The following is a 22,874-nucleotide window of genomic DNA, read 5'->3' as shown; positions in this document are numbered from 1 at the left end:
TTGCAGCGGGCTGGAAAATGCACCGGAACACAGTTCCCTTCGCGATGGTTGCTCCAAAGTGCGGTCTTCTTGCGACAAAATGAGGTTTTTCGCGATAGAAGTCCTTGGAAAGGCCTCAAACACTCGTGGGAGTGTCAAAACCAGCAAGACCAGCAGGAATGAGAGCTCCAGAGGCTGCCAAACAGCTTGGGAAAGTTGTTTGAGGGAATGGATTCCCGGCTTGCTTTGATACCACTGTTGGCTATGGCAAGCAATGGAAGCTCAAAAATGGAGGTAAGAAGGAGAAAAACGAGATGCTGTACTAGATTGCTGCAAAAATTGAGTGTGGAGGCTCAAGGGAGAGCCAACATAACAAAACCCTAGGGCTAACTGCCCTAACTGGACTAAGTGCCCTAAGTGACCTAGATGGGACATAAACTAAGTGTACCAATAGTCCTAACTGACTATAACTAGGCCTACAAGGCACATACCAAGGTATAAGTGGCATCTATGGATAGCCCATGAGATGGCCTACAATCCTTCTACTAATAATAAAAACCACTATTAAAATTCAATTAACCATGGGCACGAAACTTCTAGAAGAAAAACAAGCAAGAGGAGGTGCTTGAATCAGACCCTTAGAATTGCTGAAAATGATAGACATTACAAGTTGGGGGGATAGTAACTTGACTCTGGGATTGAGACAATAGAAAAATTTACGTAGAATAATTTCTGCTTGGTGCTTTCTCAAGTACTGTATTGCGTAGCTAATCCTCTTTTTTACTGTGTGTGTTTTTACTGGGCTAGGCATCGTGAAAACCAGAGTGCTGGACCAAGCCTGAAAAGCATTACAGCTGACTATGAACGTAGGACCAAGAAGAACGATGGAGATGATGAGATATTTAAAAGCATCTTGCATAATAAGCAGTACAATAAGGCAAGTGGTATTGAAGATGAATATGACTTTGGGACTGGATTTGAGGCTTCTGAATCCAGGACTAGAAAAAAGGTGTCAAAGAGTCTGGGAGGAAAGGAAGCTCTGCAGGCTATGCGTGACCACAAGCGAATCTTGACGCAAGAGGAGCGTTGCCAATTTTGTTTTGGCAATGTATCCCGTCCTAAGCATCTCACCATTTCAATAGCCAATTCATCTTATCTAATGTTACCTCCTAGGGAGCCCCTTGTGGAAGGACATTGCTACATAGTACCAATGCAGGTATGTTCAAGGATCTGAAGTACGTATGCATTTTTTAAAACTGATCATGGGGCTCTATTGTGTTTTTTTCTTCCGTTTGTGTAATAGCAGTGAGATGCCACATGTTCTACATAGAAATGATTTTGTAGTTGTGATGTTATTAGACTATTTTAGAATATGTGGTATAGAGGTGAGAAGGCAACAACAAACGCTTTAGGCGTCATCGAGGAGCCAACGAATCCATACTGATGATGCTCTCTCCATTTCTCTTCCCACATCATCCATCCACACCCATCTGAGCTCAGCTACTGATCTGGTACCTACCCTACTGCCCCCTCCCATCGACTCTCAAGGGGATGGTGAGCTGATTTATGGATACGGATAGATAGAGTATGGCTCGAGATGTGGATAATGACAAAGAAAAGGAAAAGCCAAGAGACAAGAAAGAAGACACAGAGAGGGGAAAGAGTCCGGGTACGGAATTCAATACGAGGTTTACTCAAAGTAGGAACCAAGTGGACAGTACAGCCATATACCATGATGGCTCTTTCTCAGGCCACACACCTCTTGCCGGCTCTTTAGCCCTCAGGGCCATCATACAGTCATACAGTTCTCCTCCCCCAGTCTCCAACTCAGTTCTCCTAGCTCCCCCTCCCCCAGTCTCCAACTCAGTCCTCTGTCCCTCATCCTCTTCTATCACCCTCCCACACAGCGTATCCTCTCTCCCCCGAAGTGCATCCTCTCTCCCCCCAAGTGCCCCCCCCCAGATATCCATGCCATACCAGAGCATGGCTGGTTTCTCCCCAACTCACACTCTGCCCTCCACCTCCATGCTATATGCTTACCCACCAGTGGCACTTCAAAAGCACTCAGCCTGTGTGCTCCCGTAGGGCTTGAGTCGGTCTTGTTATTGTGCCCGCAATCACACCTTCAAGCTGCCCCCCTGGACAGCCAAAACTAAGGCAGTGTATGCTGTGAAGACTTGACCTCTTTGCTGCCCTGATGTGCAGCCAATGGTGAGGCATAATGTCCCCCTATGGTCTGCCTTCCTAGCTGCCTTATAGACAGCCAAGAGTGAAGGCTTTGTTGAGCTCTCTGTCTGCTCCAAATAGACATCTCCTGTGTCCCTGAAATGTCCTTGAGGCAGGCTCTCTGCAGCTCCAATATGCTCCTCCAATGGATATCTAATGAGCCCAAGAGTGCTCGCTTTTATAGGGGCCAGAAGCTGATCTGGCCAACCCTCATTCTGTACTGGATCTAGCCAGCCTTTGCTGGCCCTGCTGGTCCTGCCTGGCCAAGTGGCACACAGCCACGGGCCTAGGCCATATGCAGCCCCAGTCAGGGCCTATGTCTAGACTATTTCCTGGACAGATCTTTGATCCAATCAGTCTCAGCCATGCTTTAGCATCCCCGCCAGTCTTCTGGACGTGCTTCTGCCCTGGATCTTCTATTCCAGCTTTGCACTGGCACCTGCAGCCACCCGTACAGGTCTGTACAGATGTGCATGCCTTCATGCAGGCTGATGGAATCATCTCAGTGCTGTTTCAGGTCATCCAACAGGCCATACAGTGGCTGAACAAGTCCCAGACCATGCCACGTTTCATCATGGCTGCATCTGGCAGGATTCCTAGCACTGTTGCTGCTTCTTCTGCACCATAGTCTTCCTGTGAGCCAGGTACTGTTTCTTGTTGTGCTGACCACATGGGCAGCCTATGTGCTGCCCATGTGTCGGCCCCATGTTTTTTGTTTTGTGTTTGCATAGTGAGCCTTTTTCTTGCATTATCTTTATCTGCCCACATGACAGCCAATGTGCTGTCCACGTGGCAGTCCTTGTTCCATGTTAGATCTGACCATGTGGCATCCCAAATCAATACCCACATGTCTTCCACAACACACAATGGTCCATCTCCCCTTTGCTCTCCTCATTCGCGGGTTCACAGATGGGGAGGTGACCTCACAAATTCCATATGGAGAGTAGCCTCTAGTGATATACTTTAGAGACACCCTGGCCAGGCTGACAGCATTGTGCAAGCATGCAGCCCTCCGAGACCATCCATAGGTTCACATGGAGGAGGATGTTACTCCTTTGATGGTCAAATGCACGATCAAAGGCAAGAGTTTGCTACACAATTTTTTGGGGTGGAAGCACTGATGTGTGCAGCTCACATTTTGAATAGATGTCCCACCAAGGCCTTGAAAACAATGACTTCTGTGCCTTTGTATAATAGAGAACCAAAGGTGGACTACCTTAGGGTGTTTGGTTGCATACTTTATGCACATATGCCTAGTCTGTTGAGAAACAACCTGGGTGCCAAGGCAAGTAAATGTTTTTTTGTTGCTACAACAGTGAGTTAACTGTCTCTACCCTCCTCAGATAGAAGGATAGTAGAGGTGTGATTTTTGCAGAAAACTCAGATCAGTCCATGACTGAGTTTGATAGACCAGCTGGATGTGTTTGAAGGGTTGCAGCTGAAGGCACTTGAGAGCAACTAGTAGAAGATCAGAATATTAAGCCTGCACATGCTGATGCACAGCAGCCTTTGGATGCTCTAGATCAGGTCCAGGATCAGCCTATCACACATGAGGATGTGCAGGAGTCTGCTTCTTGCTGAACCAAGAGATGCATGAAGTACCAAGCATGAAATAGTTGCCACTATGTGACACACGGGTGTTTGAATAGCCAGCCCAACCAATATCAGAGAATCTATGCATAACAAGTGAGGAATCAGCGTCATGAAGAAGGCCCAAATGCTGAGTGCCTTTGAGGTACCTAAAGACACGCTTTAGGGCCTGCCAATGGTGCGTAGAGGGCTATATACTTGTTCAAGTGTGAGACAACATACTAAAGAGCGTCCGGAAGACCTGGAGATGAATTCGCAATCTGAAGAAGACACCCTGGCTGAAATTGCAATCTGCAACGGGCTCCTAGATCAGGTGCGATTTCCTCTGGTGGTTGATGATGGTGATTTTCCTTGGCAGGCTCTAGAAGCTTCTGGCAAATGACAATTTGGCTATGGCAGCACCTAGTAGGCTCTGGCAGCTCGCAATTGATGATTTGGCTCCTTTTGGAACTGATTTTGGCCTTCTGCCCCCAAAAACAGGGCTCTCCGCTCTTTTTGGAGTCTTGTTCTAAAATTAGCAATTTTTAATTGCACCACTCTTTTGGCCCCTTTGTTGCACACTTTGGCCCTAGGAATTAATTGCCTAGTAATTGGGCGCACATTCACAATTTCCAAGGGCCCACTAGGGAATTTTAGTTCCCCATGGCTGGACCCTCACGCCCCAGAGACTCAAGGCAGTTGCGTGCAAATTACGGGAGTCGCAAATCAAAAGTCTCATAATTTCACATCCTCGTGATAGATCTCCCTCTTGAAAGAAGGCAATGTCCTCATTTGCCTGCAAACCAAACGAAAAGGAATAATAGCAATGGAAAAATCGAAAGCAAGTGAAATAACCAAAGCTGAAATATAAAAATAACCAAATCTGAAAGACAGCCAACAATGCGGCCAACAGATCAACCAAGTCTAAAATGGGAGTGACCCAACAGACCAACCAAACCTAAAAGGACAGTATACCAATGCCGCCAACAGGTCAACCAACAATGAATATGTATCTGTAGAGCCATGGTAACAAATACAAAATACATTGCACATAAGATGCATCAAAACCAAGTGGCTAGCACACCAATCATAGAGGCCCTCACGGCGAAGATACTGTCAGCAACCAGTACCTTGGGTGAAACAAAATGCAACATCAAGTATCCTCTAGATACATGAGCGGGTCTGTACAAAAGGAATGGAAGCGATAACTCTCCCCCTGTGCATCAAGTAATGCTACAGACACCTGGCGCCCTGCAAACTGGGCTCCAACTGGAAATCCTCAAGGTAAAGCTGTAACACCTGAGGAGTATCTGTGAACTCGCCCTCGTCCATCCACTTCACATGCAATGATAAATAAATACAAAATTATACCAAATAGCGTCGTGCAACTTTCCTCCTTAGCTTCCTTTCCCTACGTGCTAGAATCTGCTCGGGTACAAGGATCTCATTCATGTCTTCCATCTCTGGCTGGATCTCCGAAGGCAGATCTGTAGGCACATCACCTTGAAAAGGCTCAAGGAGACTCACATGGAAAGCATTGTGAATCTTCCAATGGTCAGGCAACTGTAAGCGAAATGCCACATCATTAATTTGCCGAGTTACCTTGAAAGGCCCATAGTACCTCATACTCAGCTTAGGAAATAGTCAAGTACGACCCTGTGTACTTTTTAGCCTTGCTTTCTGAAAACGCAGCAAGACATAATCACCTTCCTTGATGGCAACGTCACACCTGTGCTTGTTTGTTGCCCTTTTTCCTGCTTCTTTTGTGACTTCTGCAATGCTTGTTTCACCTTCTGATAAGCAATGCCCAAGCTCTCCACATACCTATCAGCTTCAAAAAAATTATCTTTCATGTGCAAGATGGGTGGAATCTTATGCTGGCCTCCCACTATCTCAATGGAGCTTTACCTGTGGAAGAATGTACTGTGTTATTGTATGCATACTCGACTAATGGTAAAAACTTCTCCCACTGTGACTGGTGCTCCGACACATAGCATTTCAGCAAATCTAGAGCTGTGGAATTAGCCTCCTCCGATTGCCCATCGGTCTGTGGATGAAAAGCAGAAGAAAGTAGGAGAGTAGTGCCCATATATTCAAAAAGTCCCCGCCAAAACAAGCTGGTCATGCACGGGTCTCTATCGCTCACAATGGACTTTGGCATACCATGATACTTGAAGATATTCTGGATAAATAACTTCATCATATGATCTGCCACAATCTTCTTCCGTACATGAATGAAGTGCACCTGCTAGCTGAAGCGATCAGTGATCGTCCATATTCCATCATTACTAGTAGGTGTCCTCGGCAAATAAAAAATAAAATCCATGGCTATGCTCTCCCATGGTCCATCAGGTATGGGCAAAGGACGTAACAGTCCAGGAGTCTTCCTGTGATCATACGTCACCTTTTGACAGGTTAGGCATGTGCGAACATACTCCTCAACATCGCGACGCAGTGTAGGCCAATAAAAGAAATGCTCCATCGCGACGCAGTAGCATCAATACCTCGATGTCCTGCATATGGTAGATCATGACATTCACTCATAACCTTCTGCCTTAGCTGCTTAGTTACACACAGTCTGTCATGCATCATCATAAACCCATCCTTAAACGCATAATGATTGTGCCTCTACCATTATTAAGCTGGCCATATATTTCAACAAATTGCTCATCCTCCGCAAAGTAATCCTTCATTACATCCAACTCATTGTGATAAAGAACTTGTGGCTTCCTGGACAAAGCACCTGCAACCACATTCTTCTTGCCTTCAACATGTACAATCTGAAAATGAAACATTGACAAGAAGTTTGCCCACCTCATGTGCTTCTCGGACAGCTTAGATTGCGTCAGAAAGTAGCGCAAAGATTGATGATCTATCTGTACTGTAAAATCAGCTCCCAATAAATAATGTTTCCAAGTGGATAGAGCATGAAGTATAGCCAACATCTCCTTCTCATAAATCTGTAAATGTAACTGATTTGGCTGTAAAATGCGACTCTCATAAGCTACAAGATGCCCATCCTGTGTGAGGACAGCTCCAATACCATTTTTACCACAAGCATCCGCATGCACATGAAAAGATTTCCTCAAGTTAGGCAAAATCAGCACCGGATCTGTTGCAAGCTTGCGCTTCAACTCCTCAAAAGAGTAATTCTCTACTTGGACCACTGAAAAGGCCTTTCCTTCTTGGAAAGTGCATGCATAGGGGCTGCAATTTCTGCAAAGTGATGGATAAAATGACGGTAGTAGGAACACAAACCCAAGAAACTACGAACCTCATGCAAATTCTTTGGTTGTGGCCAACTTCATATTGCTTCCACTTTAGTTGGATCCATATGAACCCCATCCTTGGAAACACAATGTCCCAAAAAATGAATCTCAGCCATGAAAAACTCACTCTTTTTGGGTTTATGAACAGCCTTTGCTTCTTGAGCTCAGCGAACACAATTGCGAGATGCTTCCGATGCTCCTCATTTTTCGAAAATACAATCATGTCATCAAAGAATGTACCCACAAAGGCTCTGTGGTCTCGAAAGTGTTGGAATTATAGATATAATTCAGCAGTGACCAATGTAATATAATAAGTTAGTTAGGGGCACTTTTCCCTCATTTAGAGGTTTTTCCCCCTAACTGCAGTTAGTTCACTAACTATGGTTAGTGACTACTAAGGTTTTGTCACTAGGACAAAACCTTATCCTACTCACTTTGTGTTGTACTCTTTACACTCTATTCTATTGCAACTACAGCTTCCAAGCTTTCTACTCTCTCACTCCCTCTTGCTCTCATTCTCTCACCTTCATTTGGTATCAGAGCAGGTCCAAGAGCTTTGTGCTCCTTGCTCCCTTCAGTTCCAACACTCAGCCTCGACTTTCAGCCTGCGCCAATCTGTCCGTACAGTCCGTACGACTGTACGGAATTCTGACGCAAAGTGTCGTCCTTTGCGTACATCGCCGTACAAGTGTCGCCATTTGCGTACATCGCCGTACACGTGCTCGCCGTACAATTTCGCCTGCCGTACAGCTTCTTACTGCTTCCGAACATCGACGTACCACATCCGTACGTTTCGTAAAAGGCGTCCGTACATCTCCGTACAGGCGTCCGTGCAGCTCCGTACAGGTGTCCGTACATCTCCGTACAGCGCCGTACAGTCTGTTTTGTCTGTCGCAAGAGCATCGGTACACTCCACCGTACTGTCGTACACACTGACCGTACAGTTCGTATAGTCTGTCCTTGCAGATCTGCACCAGTCGCTGTCAGCCTCGGGTGTTCTTTGACAGGCTCATTCTTCAGAAAACTACAGTGTGGTGCAGTTGTTTTGGAGTAAATTTGGGGCATTTTGTAGATTGCAGACATTGCAATCATTGGGCAAGTTTGGAGCTATATCAAGAGCAAAATTGCAGATATTAGCATTTTTACCCCTTTCTGGCTGCAATTTCTAGCCACAAATTGGGGCTTTTGTGTTTGGAGAGCATTTTTTGGAGTATTCAGTACATACTGCCTTTCTTGGAGTGTTTGGAACACTTTTGGCAGATTTTAGAGAGTGTTTTATGCTTGGACAGATTTCTGAAAGCTCAAGTGCAGAAATCTAAGTTGCATATACAGCCCGTGCTTGGCTGTGTTTTTGGGAGTTGTGCATTTTATTCCCAGTAAGGGAATTCAGCTTTGTATCTGCTTCAATCTCTTTCTCAGATATGGCCCATCAAAATCAGAATGAGTTCCAGTTCGGTGGTCTTTCACAGGAAGACAAATTGGATGGTACCAACTACTCCCTCTGGAGTTTCATGGTACGTAATATTCTGATTTCTCGCAATTTATGGGATTATGTCAATGGGGATGAAATCCGACCAGCAGATATTGCACCTACTACCCCTCCTCAGCAAGGAGGTGGAAGAGGTCGTGCACAAGGTGCAGCTGCAGGTCAAGTTGTTGGTGCAGCTACAGTCAATACTCCTGAGCAAAAGAGATGGGATTCACGGGATGCCTTAGCCTTGTCATGCATCTCTCTTTCAGTAAAAAGATCAATCATTCCGCATATCCGGTCGTGTAAGACCTCCAGGGCAGCGTGGGATATTTTGGAAAGCATGTATGCAGCACGGAATGATGCCAGGGTATCTTTTTTAAAAAGAGAGTTGAGCAATACACATATGGAGGAGGGTGACTCCATGTCAGCCCACCTCACTAAGCTACAGGATCTTAGAGAGCAGTTGTTAAACATAGATGAAATTATTCCTGATTCAGAGATGATTACTACCACTCTGAATTCTCTTCCTGAGTCTTATCTCAGCTTTCACACTTCGCTGAATTTATCATTGAGGGGGGGTGCAAATCCTCTTTCTTTTCATGAGCTGATAGGACTTCTGCTTCAGGAAGAGCAGACCAGGAAAAATTTGGCTTCACGTGCAGGTGAACAAGCCATGCTCTCAAAATTTAAATAAAAAACAAAGGGACAGGCAAAGACAGCAGCAAATCAGCCTTCCAGTGGGTCAGGACAGCCTTCACAAAAGGCTAAAAGTGATGCAAGCAAGCCCAAAAAGAAGGGTTTTTGTCACTACTGCAAAAAGCCAGGTCATCACATAGCAGAATGCAGGAAAAGGATTGCAAAGGAAAAGAAAAACAGCTCAGGAATGGCTGTTTCAGATTCAGCCCCTTGTGCATCTGACAGTGGGGATGCTGCAGCCAACTTTGTTGGTCAAGATTATGCCTTTCTATCTTGCATTTCTGATTCTAGGTTGGCTGTTCCAGATGCTCGGGATAGTACAGCTTCTTGCAATGATGATACATATGCATTTTTGACTTGCAGTTTTGACTCTCCTTCAGATGCATCTGCTTTCAGTGTTGATGAAACACTGAACACATGGTATTTTGACAGCGGTGCATCCAAGCACATCACTTCGAGGAAGTGTCTCTTTACTTCCTTGCATCCACCTCCTGTTGGTAAGAAAGTCACTTGTGCCAACAACTCCTCATATTCAGTACGTGGCACAGGAGAAGTTGAGCTCACTGCAATTGATGGCTCAATTTTCAGACTTTCTGATGTCTTATATGTGCCTGGCATAACCAAAAATCTCCTTTCAGTGTCCACTCTTAACAAAGGGGGATTTCAGGTCATCTTTGAGGATGACAAATGTGCTGTTCGGGACAGGGAAGCTAACTATGCCTTAATGTTATCTGGTACTCTGCTGCGTGGGCTTTTTCAGCTTGATATTTTTGAGAAAAGAGCAGCTCATGCTTTGGCAATTTCTACCCCTACAGTTGCCATGCAAAATGCAGAATTATGGCATGCCAGATATGGCCACATGCATTACAACAGCTTAATGACACTTCAGAAATTTTCAATGGTTGATGCATTGCCACCTCTTGAGATACCTCCTCCACATGCCTGTGAAGGGTGCATTTTAGGTAAAATGCATAGATTTCCCTTCAAGAAGGATGGTTCAGTTAAAGCTGTTCGCAAATTGCAGCTTATACACAGTGATGTCTGTGGTCGCATGAGGACTCCGTCATTGGGTGGTCATCTCTACTTTGTCACATTTATTGATGACTACTCCAATTTTACTTGGGTTTATGGGCTGAAAAAGAAATCTGAAGTGTTCACAGTGTTTAAACACTTTTCAGCCATGGTTGAAAATGAAACCGGGCTCAAGATCCAGACATTACGCACGGATAGAGGTGGGGAATACCTATCTGCAGAATTTGATGCTTTCCTCAAACAAAAGGGTATTGTGCATCAGCTCACAGTCAGGTTGACCCCTCAGCAAAATGGCAAAGCTGAGAGGAAAAATAGAACCCTCATGGAGATGGACAGATGTATGCTGAAAAGCAAACACATGCCTCATAAATTCTGGTTAGAGGGTTTGATGTGTGCCAATTACATTTTGAACAGGGCTCCCACTAAGGCTTTAAAAACAAAAACTCCTTTTGAGGTCTGGAATGACAGGAAGCCTTCAGTGGATCACTTCCGAGTCTTTGGATGCCTTGCCTATGCACATGTGCCAGTTGAATTTAGGCACAAATTGTCAGATAAAGCCATCAAATGCATATTTGTTGGATACAGTGCAGAAAGCAAGGGGTATCGTCTCTACAATCCTGCTACACGCAGAATCATTGTAAGTAGAGATGTGATATTTTCTGAAAATTCAGCTCACACTCAGGCTGATTTTCAAATGCCTTCACCTTCAGAAGATGTCTTTCAAGGGTTGCTACCCATTGCTTTGGGTTCCCCTGCTGATTTTTCTGATCCAAATCAGAATTTACAGCAACCTTCAAATGCTTCAGTTCCGCCACAGGATGTCATGCCTCCTCCACAGGCAGTGGAACAAGCGGTGCAGCTCCGTTACCTGGCAGGACTCGCAGTGCAGCAAGGCACATGGAAGGTGCTAATTCAGTGGAATCAGCATATGCAGGTACTCTCCTTGATGAAGAGGAGCCTGCCACATTTGAAGAGGCACAAGGTAATGTGCATTGGATGAATGCCATGCACGATGAGTTGCAGTCCATTGCAAAAAATCAGACTTGGGATGTTGTGGACTTGCCACAGGGTAAACATGCGATTGGCACACGATGGGTATTTAAAGTCAAACGGAAGCCAGATGGCTCCATTGACAGATATAAAGCCAGGCTGGTTGCTAAAGGCTATGCTCAGAAAAAGGGCATAGATTATGAGGAGACTTTTGCTCCTACATCCCGGATGACTACCATCCGATCAGTAATTGCAATGGCTGCACATTTTGAGTGGAATGTTCATCAGTTGGACATCAAAACAGCCTTCTTAAATGGGGACTTGCTGGAAGAGGTGTATGTCAAACCACCTCCGGGTTTTGGAATTACAGCAAATGCACTTCAAGTCTGCAAGCTTCATAAAGCTTTATATGGGCTGAAACAGGCCCCTCGTGCATGGTATGCCAAGATACATGCCTTTTTGACCAGCAAGGGGCTGCACAATAGTCCTACTGAGAGCACCCTCTACATCAAGATGGATGGGGGGGAAATATTAGTCATCCTTCTTTATGTTGATGACTTACTGCTCACAGGGTCCAATGAAGGAAAAATTGCAGATTTCAAAGCTGATTTGCAGACCCACTTTGATATGTCAGATTTGGGGCTGCTTCACTTTTATTTGGGGATCCAGTTCTCTCATGAGAGACGTGGCACTGTTATGTCTCAGTCCAAGTATGTTCAGAAACTTTTGGACAGATTTAACATGCAAGAGTGTAAGCCCATATCTACTCCTATGGAACCGGGGCTGAAACTCACAATGCATGATGCAGGAGAATCAGTTGATGCCACACTTTACAGTCAAGCTGTTGGATGCCTCATATATCTCTGCAATACTAGGCCTGATATTCAGTTTGCAGTATCTCAGGTGAGCAGGTACATGCACAGCCCCAAAACTATGCATTGGCAGGCAGTTAAGCGCATCTTCCGTTATTTGCAAGGCACCAAGTCTTTTGGCTTACTATTTCCCAGGGGGGGTGACTTGCAGATGCATGCCTACAGTGATTCAGATTGGGCTGGTGATTATGACACTAGGCAGTCCACTAGTGGCAATTGTTTCTTTTTGGGAAAATCTTGCATTTCATGGCTGAGCAAGAAACAATCTACAGTGGCTACCTCATCATGTGAAGCTGAGTACAGGGCAGCTTTCACAGCAACAGTTGAATGTGTCTGGCTGAGACGTTTATTTGCTGATCTTCATCTGTCTTTGGAGGGTCCTTCTCCAATTCTCACTGATAGTCAGAGTGCCATTGCAGTGGCAAAGAATCCAGTGTTTCATGCTCGCACGAAGCACATTGAGGTTCACTATCACTACGTCAGAGAGAAGTTGCAGGAGAGATCAGTATGATCTTTGTGTCCACACATGACAACGTTGCAGATATTTTCACCAAAGCGCTACCACGTGAGAAGTTTGAGGCATTTCGCAGTGCCCTGAACTTATATCCGTTTGGTGATTGATCAGCCTTGTACATGACATTGGCACTGCAGGGGGGTGTTGGAATTATAGATATAATTCAGCAGTGACCAATGTAATATAATAAGTTAGTTAGGGGCACTTTCCCCTCATTTAGAGGTTTTTTCCCCTAACTGCAGTTAGTTCACTAACTATGGTTAGTGACTACTAAGGTTTTGTCACTAGGACAAAACCTTATCCTACTCACTTTGTGTTGTACTCTTTACACTCTATTCTATTGCAACTACAGCTTCCAAGCTTTCTACTCTCTCACTCCCTCTTGCTCTCATTCTCTCACCTTCAGAAAGATCCTGTCCATCATACAATTGAAGGTGGTAGGGGCATTAGTGAGTCCGAAAGGCATAACCAAAAACTCATACAACCCAAAAGAAGTCCTGAATGCCATCTTATGCACATCTTCTGGACGTATGCGAACCTGATGATACCCACTCTTCAAATCAATGCTGCTGAAAATAGCTCCCCCTTCAACCTATCGAGAATATCATCTATTCTGGGTATAGGGAAGTGATTCTTATTGGTGATCTTATTCAAGGCGCGGTAATCAATACACATACGCCAAGAAATAATTTCTTCTGAAACAACAGAACTGGAGAGCAATAAGGCGATGGACTAGGCTGAATGAGCCCCTTCTCCAAAAGTTCATTTACTGCTGCACCACACAAACTTTGTAAGGTGGTTTGTTTGGTGGACTATTGCCAGGTATGATGTCAATCCCATGGTCCTCTGGCCTTTCTGGTGGAAGCTCACTAGGCAACTCATTAGAAAAGCAATCTGAAAATTCAGTTAGAAAAACAGCCCTTTGCTTTTTCAAACGGGAAAATTCAGTTAGAAAAACAGCCCTTTGCTTTTCCAAATGGGAAACAATATGCTCTTCATTTACAGGGGGTATCTCTCTAGCAAAAACCATGTATGCAGAAATTGTTGGAGATAAGTGCACACTAGGTGTACTATTTCCCTAGTCTACATTTGTCTAGTCTTAGTTGAGTCTTTGTGTGTTGAGTCTTTGTGTCTTGAGTGTGTGCCATGTGGCACCTCTACAATTATCCCATAAGCACTCTTGCTCATGGTCTTGTACTTGGCCCTATATATTCAGGGGTCACATCTATGGAATATATCTCACATCTTTCAGTGTTTGCTTCATCTCTCATGCAGTCTTCCCTGATGTTCTAACTTAGGATGATACCATGCTAGATTTCTAACATGGTATCAGAGCCATCAAGATCCCTCTCCTCTCCTCTCCTCTCACTCTGCTGGAACCCTAGCTTCGTCTACTCATCTTCTTTCAGCCTCTGGCGGCACCTCTACCTGTGCCCACCATCTCTGTCTGCATCGCCCTCTTCTACGCTCCCGCTGGCCGTCTCTTCTCCGATGTCTGCCCCGCTATTGCTGCTGCACGCACCTCTTCTGCTACTGCCCGCCATTAGTTTGGCTCTGCCTCGACATTTGCTCCTACTGCTGGCCGCCGCCTACCTCTTCAGCTGCATGCACTTCTGCCCCGCCATTGTGCCCGGCATCCGCTCCATTTTCTGCGCCATCCAGGCTGCCTCATCTATGACAGCCCCGCCATATCTGGCCGCTTCTGCCTGCCCCGTCTCTTCCCCTCTTGCTGCTGCGGAGGATCTCTACGGTGCTGTTCGAGTCTACCTCTTCAAATGCTGTGCGCCACCTCTTCAACAGGCCGCAACTTCTTCTGCATTCTGCCCGTCTACCTCTTCAGTTGCTGCACTTCTCCAGCAGCTGTCTCTCTCTCGGGTTACCCCTGAAAAGGTGGAAGACCTGAGGCAAAAACAAAATGGATTATCTTCTTATGCTGCAATATTTCAGTTCTATTCTTAATTGTTCTCTCTCTTGTACACGGGATTAGACACTGCCAAGTATGGTAAGACCTTCCCATCTCTTATATCTGTCTATGCTTTCATGCTATCTACCACCAATGATCACCGATGATGTAGATCATGGGGTAATGTCATGTCTACTTGTCTACATGGACTCATCTTTGTACCTACCCAAGAGGCACCCCTGCATTACTCACTCTAACAGGAGGATTGCCCTTGAGGAGGGATTATTAGTCAAGGTCCATCTCTCTGTCTATCTACAATCAGTCAGTCTCTCAGTCTTGTGTCTATCAGTGTGATCTACAGTCATATGTCTTTGACACTCTATATGCCTATCTTTTGTGGATTAGCTACCCACATTCTCTTGGCATTTTCTGTCTATGTCCCCATTTATCTTCTATTTGTCAGACTCTCTCATGTCTATCTGACAGTCTCTCTCTTTGTGGGACCACTCTACTGGCTGATTGTCTCTCTCTTTGTCTGTCTATGATCCACTTTTGTACCTACCCTTGTGGACCCATATGAGGATATCACTTGAGGAGGGTGTCTCAGGATCTTTGTGTGTCATGTCTTCTATCTTGTCTCTCAGTCTATCAGTCTTTATGTCTGTCTTCTAGTCTTGTCTTTCTGTCTTACTCCTAGTGTCCACTTAAGGAGGGTGTTGGAGATAAGTGCACACTAGGTGTACTATTTCCCTAGTCTACATTTGTCTAGTCTCAGTTGAGTCTTTGTGTCTTGAGTGTGTGCCATGTGGCACCTCTACAATTATCCCATAAGCACTCTTGCTCATGGTCTTGTACTTGGCCCTATATATTCAGGGGTCACATCTATGGAATATATCTCACATCTTTCAGTGTTTGCTTCATCTCTCATGCAGTCTTCCCTGATGTTCTAACTTAGGATGATACCATGCTAGATTTCTAACAGAAATATGACTTTTCATTACAGAATTAATGGCAGAAGCCGTTACAACTCCTTTCAATTTTGCATCAATTACATGGGTCTTCCCCTTATGTGAAACTGTAATTTTTCTCTTCTTGGCTTCTATCACCGCATCCATGGCATACCCAACAAAATGTCACAACCTACAAGGGGCATAATATAAAAGTCTTCGCTGTCCACGAAAGACTCAATATGCAAGTGCAACTTCCCTATGATAGGTGTGACAGGAGTGGTGAACTCCGGGTTAGCCATACCGGCTTCACAGCTCGGTCCCATCTCCTCTGCTCAAATGCCCAATCTCGCTACCATCTCTGCAGAAATAAAGTTAGCCTTTGCACATGGATCAAAGAAAATAAGGGCTGTTTGATCCCAAACCTTACCCCAAGCTCTGCATAACTCAGTTTCCTCACCCTGGGGCTGTTTACTGATCACATTAGGCATCAAACCAGCCAGGGTCTTCTACTTCTTCCCCTTCTAATCACCTTTGCCTGCATCAGTCTTCTCCTCATTCTACTTTGGGCAATCCCGAGACACATGACATGGTTCTTTGCATTTAAAACATTTCTTTTCTTCGTAGAGAGATTTCCGCTCCTCTGGACTCAAATACGCAACTGCCTTTTTATTGTTTTGTTGCCTCCCTGCAACAAACGCAGCCTTCTTTTCTATTTTGGAAAATTGGAACCTAGATCTCTTGTCTGTGTCATCCTTCTTAGATTCTTGCTTTTGTCCACCCTTGAAACCAGAAGTCCTCCCTTGCATCAAATCATATGCCATGCTAGCATTCTTGATAAGTTGAGACATAAGACTTTAGTCTTCGTGCAGTAGTCTCTCAACTCCCCCGCAACAATATTTCTCAACCTGCTCCACAAAAGGAACAATCCGATAGGACCTAACAGGCAACAAGGCCACCCAAAACTTGTTGTTATACTCCTCTAAATTACGGCAATTATTGGAATTCAGCTCATGCCAAGCAGTCATGATATCCACCTCAAAAGTTGTGGTAAGCCACGCAGTTGAAAACACCTGTTTGAAACCTGTCCATGAAGGGTCACGTTGACAAAAAGGAGCACGTACAAGGTACAAGGGTCGATGAGAAACGTCGTCACGCTAACTAGGATAATAGAAAAGAAAGAGTACAAAGTACTTGTACCTAGACCTAGGACTAAGTGGCCTAGGTGTCACATAGGACTAAGTCTCCTATGTGGACTAAAAGGCACTAACACTACAAGTGCCTGTATTTATGCCTACAAGGCACATACCATGGCCTATAGGGCATCACTAGAACCACCAGGAGATGGCCTACAAACCCCCCTCCATGGGATGGGCTGAAGTATTCTGGAAACGTCTCAGAATACTTGGTATTTTCTGGTCATGGTGGCACATGTTCATCCAAAAGGATATAGCTACCTGTGAATGTACAAGGGATGTCAGATCATGTAACAAAGGGAACCAAGTGTAAAGCCTGTGGAAAGACTTCGAGCTTGGGACGAGGAAGTGCCTTTGTAAACATATCTGCTATGTTGTCCTCTGTGGGAAGATAGGACAACTCTATATCTCGTGCTCACAATCGCTCCCGAACATAATGATAATGAACTTCAATATGCTTGGTACGCGCATGAAACACTGGGTTACGCACAATGGCCAAAGCACTTTGGCTGTCAGTGTAGACAATAGTGGAGGATGTCTGGCGAATACCAAGATCTATAAGTAACTGTCAAAGCCAAACACACTCTACTGTAGCGGTGAAAGCTGCCCTGTACTCAGCCTCACAGCTAGATGTGGCACCTGTTGGTTGCTTCTTGCTGAGCCAAGAGATACATGAATTGCCAAGCAAAAAACAATTGCCAGTATGTGACACTCTGGTGTCGGAACATCCTGCCCAGTCACTATCCGTGTAAGCATGCATGGTAAGTGAACCATGATCACCATAGAAGAGGGCTAAATCTTGAATGCCTCTGAGATATCGGAAGACTCTCTTCACTGCCTGCCATTGCTGTGAACTGGGCATGTGCATGAATCTGCTGAGCTGAAATACTGCATACTGCAAGTCAGGTCTGGTGTGACATAAATAAATAAGGCATCCAATAGCCTGCTGATAAAGAGTGATATCACATGGTGGGCTCCCATCATGAGCGGAGAATTTGAAGCCAGGATCTACTGGAGTAGAGATTGGCTTGCAATCCTCAAACTGAAAACGATCAAGGAGCTGTCCAATATACTTGGACTGAGACATCATGATACCCCCCTCAACATGAGCAAATCGAATGCGCAAATAATAATGGAGCTGTCCCATGTCTGACATGTCAAAAATCTGCTGCAAATCAGCCTCGAAAGTTGCAATATGTTGAGTATTTGGGCCCATGATGAGCATATCATCCACGTATAAAATCAGCACTAAAAAATCAGATCCACTCCCACGGACATAAAGAGTGGGTTCTGTGGGGCTATTCTGAAAACCAAGGGATAGTAAGTGTGCATGAATTTTGGCATACCATGCCCTGGGTGCCTGCTTCAAACCATAAAGGGCTTTTCTAAGCCGGCATACCTTATTTCCAGAATTAACAACCTCAAAGTCAGGAGGTTGTGTGACATATACTTCTTCCTGCAGATCCCCATGAAGAAAAGCAGTCTTGATGTCAAGTTGGTGCACTTGCCAATGATGATGGGCTGCAATGGCAATGACACATCTAATGGTAGTAATCTTGGATGTGGGAAATGTCTCCTCAAAGTCAATGCCTTGTTGTTGGGCATACCCTTTTGCAAGAAGACGGGCTTTGTATCGATCTATGCTGCCATCAGATTTCCTTTTCAATTTGTAGACCCACCGGGTACCAATGGCGCTGGGAGGGAGATCTACTAATTCCGATGTGCCATTTTTAGCAATGGAATGTAACTCAGCTCTCATTGCATCCATCCACTCTTTGCTGTCAAAAGCATCTTTATGGCACAGAGGCTCTTGATTGCAAGCTGTAGCAAGGAGTGCAAACTCAAGAAAGTGACCATGCTCTCTATTCCCTGACCTTGTTCGGGCAGCAAAAGGCTAATCTTGTTTGCTGTCCCTCAATGTATCAAGAAGCCATCTGGGAACTTGCCTTTGCTGTCTATTGACAGCTCTTTCTTCAATGACTGCATCATGAATAGTGGGACCATTTTGTCCTGGAAGAGAAACTTGCAAATCAGCATGGGGTAGTGGCTGATTATTGCATGGTGGAGGGCCTGCAGGAGGCTCATGTTGCTGGTCAAAATCCTCTTCTGAGGAAGGCAGAGGTAACCAAGATTCAAAGGCATCAAACATGTCAACATATGGCTTAGCTTTGCAGTCCACAAGAGGAGAAGCTGAATGTCATCTCTACTGACATAATCTTTCCAGTATTTGGTTGCTATAAGCGATACCCTCTGCTCTCCTGGCTGTAACCAATAAATGTGCATTTGATTGCATTGTCATCAAGCTTATGTCTCAGCTGAGATGGTACATGAACATATGCAAGAGACCCAAAAGCTTTCATGTGTGAAAGTGAAGGCTTCCTGCCTTTCGATGCTTCATAAGGTGTAACAGTCTTCAATGCTCGTGTAGGTGATCTATTCAGCACATAGTTGGCACACATCACTGCATCAAGCCAAAATTTATTGGGCAAAGACTTGGCCTTAAGCATGCATCTGGCCATCTCCATTGTGGACCTGTTTTTCCTTTCAGAAACAGGATTCTGCTGAGGAGTGTAAGGAGTAGTGCATGAGTGAATAATGCCCCGTGAAGACAAAAATGCATCAAACTCCTTTGACGTATACTCTTCCCCCCTGTCTGTGTTGAGGGTGACAAGCTTGCATCCTGATTCATTCTCAACCATATTCGGCCACCTCTGAAAGCGTAAGAAAACTTCAGATTTGGCTTTTAAAGGATGTAACCATCAATATCTTGTGAAATGATCAATGAGAGTCATAAAATATTTGTACCCCCTAATGGCACTTGTCCAGAGACATCACTCTGTACTAGCTGCAATTTCCTTTGTGAGAGTTTTGGACAATTCTTTTGAAAAGGAAACCGATGCATCTTACCTAAAAGACAACCCTCACACACATGTTTGGAATACATCATTTGCCATCTGCTGTGAATGTAGCTTTGCAAGAGCTCTATAATTGAGGTGACCCATTCTCTCATGCCAAAGATGAGTTTCAGCAAGCTATGAATCTGAAATAGCAAATGCTTCAATAGAAAGTGCAGCTGAGTGATGATCAAGGTGATAAAGCCCCTTTTGCAAAGTGCCAGTGAGAACTATGGCATTGTCTTCACGAAGATTATAAACAAGGCATCTGTAGCCATCAAAAATCACTCCGAAACCTGAAGTACCAATTGCTGAAATTGAGATCAGGTTGACTTCAATTCCAGGCACAAAGAGAACATTTGTCAAAGTGACAAGATGACTTGAAATAGATGTGAGCTGCACATCTCCAATTCCTTTTACGGCATATGAAGCATTATTAGCACATGTGACAATCCCCCCTCGAGGTGCATCAGCTAAAGAGTGAAACAACTGTCTGCAAGATGTGACATGCTTGGAAGCACCACTATCAAAGTACCAGGATTGAGCATCATTAGCAGTAAAGAGTGCATCAGCTTTGGAGGGGTCAAATGAACAATGGACAGCCCATGCCCCATCATCCTGAAGAGCATGTGCATGAGAAGCATCTACTGACTCATGGGATTTAATAGCATGTGAGGCATTAACTGTCAATCCTGCTTTCTTTTTCTCCGAAGCGATGCGCTTCCTGCATTTTGAAATGTCATGTCCAGGCTTGCGACAATAGTTGCATCTTTTCTTCTTTGACTTATCTGCTATATTTTTAGATGCATGAGAGGAATTGCAGCTGCTATGTGCAGATTTAGGCTTGCCCATAGGCTTGGAAGCCCTGTCTCTTCCTGTTTGCTGTGAAGCAAATGCATGATCAGGAATAATGGCTTGTCTATTAGCTCGACTTTGCTCTTCCTGCAAAAGCAAAGTAACTAGCTGATCAAAAGAATAGTGGTCTGGATTACCCATGGGCACTAATCGAAGGGTTGTAGCAAACCCTTGATATGTATCTGGTAGTCCATTCAATGTCGTATTGATAAGCTGTGAATTTGGCAGCACCTCATCAATGTTGGCAAGTTGTTCCATGAGGTCCTTGATCTTTGTCAAGTATGCATCCATAGAGTCACCTTCATTCATGCTGATTTCCTGTAAGTGCCTTCTCAAATATGCAAAACGTGCCTCATTGCGACTGTGATAGAGAGAAGCTAATTTATCCCCAAGCATCCTTTGCTGTTCTGCAAGACGGGATGTGTGGAATAATGATTCTCTTGCATGATAAAGCAATACATGAATGTGCATTTGCATCTCTTGCATCCCATCTTGATTGTTCCCGAGTTGGAAGAGCAGTAGCAGGATTGCTAGAGGATGAGGCATTAGTAGTACCCCCTTGCAGAGGGACCAGGAGTAGAGGCAACCAGTGTGGCATTGGCTGGCCTCAGATTAACCCTAGAAACAATATTCCACAAATGCTTTGCAACAAGAATATGTTTAATGAGATAAGACCACATCGGATAGTGGGTGCCATCCAACTTATCATCTTCACGAAGAACAGCAAATAAATCTTGATTGTTCCTAGCCATAGCAAATGTGATACCTTGAAAGAGACCCGAAAACCCAAAAGCCTCAAGGCTATCACTGTGAAAAGCTGGCTGTCCAAAAATGACAGCAAATATCTGCAAATTTCCGACCCAAATCAAAGGGCAAATGCAGATCTGACCCAAATGTGACTGTGCAAAAGCAGCAAATCTGGCAAAAGCCCCAAGTTTAATGAGGGCAAATAGGCCAAAAAGAGGGCAAATGCAGAAATGCCCCAAATTTTGCTGAGATGTTTGCAAATGTGACCCAATGTATGATAATCTGACTCAATGTCTTGCAGAAAAGACTTAATGTCTGATAATCAGACCCAATGTATAGCCTCAAGGCTTTAAACTGCAAAAGTACGATTTACTGTCTCAAACACCAGTTGAAATTGAGCTCCCAACACAAAAGCCCCAAATTTTGTTGACCTAAGTGATGACGTGGCACAATGTGACAATCCTGAACCTGAAATTAACTGAAAACTTCAATTTTTGGAAAGATTTCAGTTGTCAACCTTGTCCAAAGTATTGTATTGACAGGTTGAAGGTCCAGATGTGAAAAGCCCTAAATTTTCTGTTGGAAATTAGGGTTTGACAGCAAAAACTATAAAAAACAATAAAAGACTGTAAACATTGCTTGTGAATCAGCTTCTGGTTCTCTGAACTTAAAGCTGAGACTTAAAAGACCTTTGTAGGTATATTATAACAGACCACGGAGCTGCTGCAGCAGGTTGAAGTGCAAAAAACGGCTGGAGCGTAACTGGAACTGCCTTTAGGCACTTTGAAAGGAATGCGTGGCTGCAGGTGTTTCCTGTGGAGGTCTCTGAGCAGGTTGCGATAGCAGGACGCCTCTTGCAGATGACTTACGTGAGCTGGACACCTGGATCTGAGGCTAGTTGAGGTCGCGGGAGCTAGGCGCCTGGATTTGTAGTACAAAAGTGGCGATAGATGGCCACGGGTACTGCAGAGGACCTCAAAAATGCTGCAGATGGAGCCTACAAGCAGTCGCCTCAGCCTGGAACCAGCAATGAGGCACGTTTTGGCGACGAAAAAGCGTTGGAGGAAGCATACGGAATCCGTACGTGTCTATACGGATAGTATGGAAAAATGACGCAAGAAGCAAATCTGGGCTCTGATACCACTGAAGGGTCACGTAGACAAAACGGAGCACGTACAAGGTACAAGGGTCGATGAGAAACGCCGTCACGTCAACTAGGATAATAGAAAAGAAAGAGTACAAAGTACTTGTACCTAGACCTAGGACTAAGTGTCCTAGGTGTCACATAGGACTAAGTGTCCTATGTGGCCTAAAAGGCACTACAAGTGCCTTAATTTATGCCTACAAGGCACATACCATGGCCTATAGGGCATCACTAGAATCACCAGAAGATGGCGTACAGTCCATGTGTTTGGTGCAGTGTTTTGCATAAGCACAGTGGTCCACCATTGAAGTGCATTCCCCTTTAGAAAACTTGCAGCCCGGCGTATTTTGGATGACTTTGTGAAATTCCCTCCCTTGTAGGCTGCATCAAACTGCTGCAAAAAGGTCATGGCCTTAAGTTTTTCCTGCACCCCATTGAATGTCTCAAATTTTATTGCTGCACCTGTCTCTTTAAAGTCTTTCATCTTCCCTTGAGGTGCCAAATTATCGTATACAAGTGCCTGGGCAAAAGGGACAGCAGCACTCACTCTATCTCCCACACTCCTAGCAT

At 44.7% G+C, this 22,874-nt stretch overlaps 1 protein-coding gene across 4 annotated transcripts in view; it reads left to right on the top strand.

The window, feature by feature from the left end:
• The window catches only part of LOC147905558 (CwfJ-like family protein), a 107,091-nt gene that overhangs the window by 35,741 nt on the left and 48,476 nt on the right, over positions 1 to 22,874 (top strand). For all 4 annotated transcript variants that reach the window (XM_087373328.1, XM_087373319.1, XM_087373302.1 and 1 more), the window contains exon 8: positions 787 to 1,195. In XM_087373328.1, the coding sequence (XP_087229454.1) occupies positions 787 to 1,195 (409 nt within the window). The remainder of the gene's footprint in view (positions 1 to 786; positions 1,196 to 22,874) is intronic.

Source organism: Dipteris shenzhenensis, chromosome 1 (assembly GCF_047967505.1).
Source record: "Dipteris shenzhenensis isolate YYH24624 ecotype China chromosome 1, Dip_SZ_1.0, whole genome shotgun sequence".
Lineage (NCBI taxonomy): Eukaryota > Viridiplantae > Streptophyta > Polypodiopsida > Gleicheniales > Dipteridaceae > Dipteris > Dipteris shenzhenensis.
This window is presented reverse-complemented; position numbering and strand designations above follow the sequence as displayed.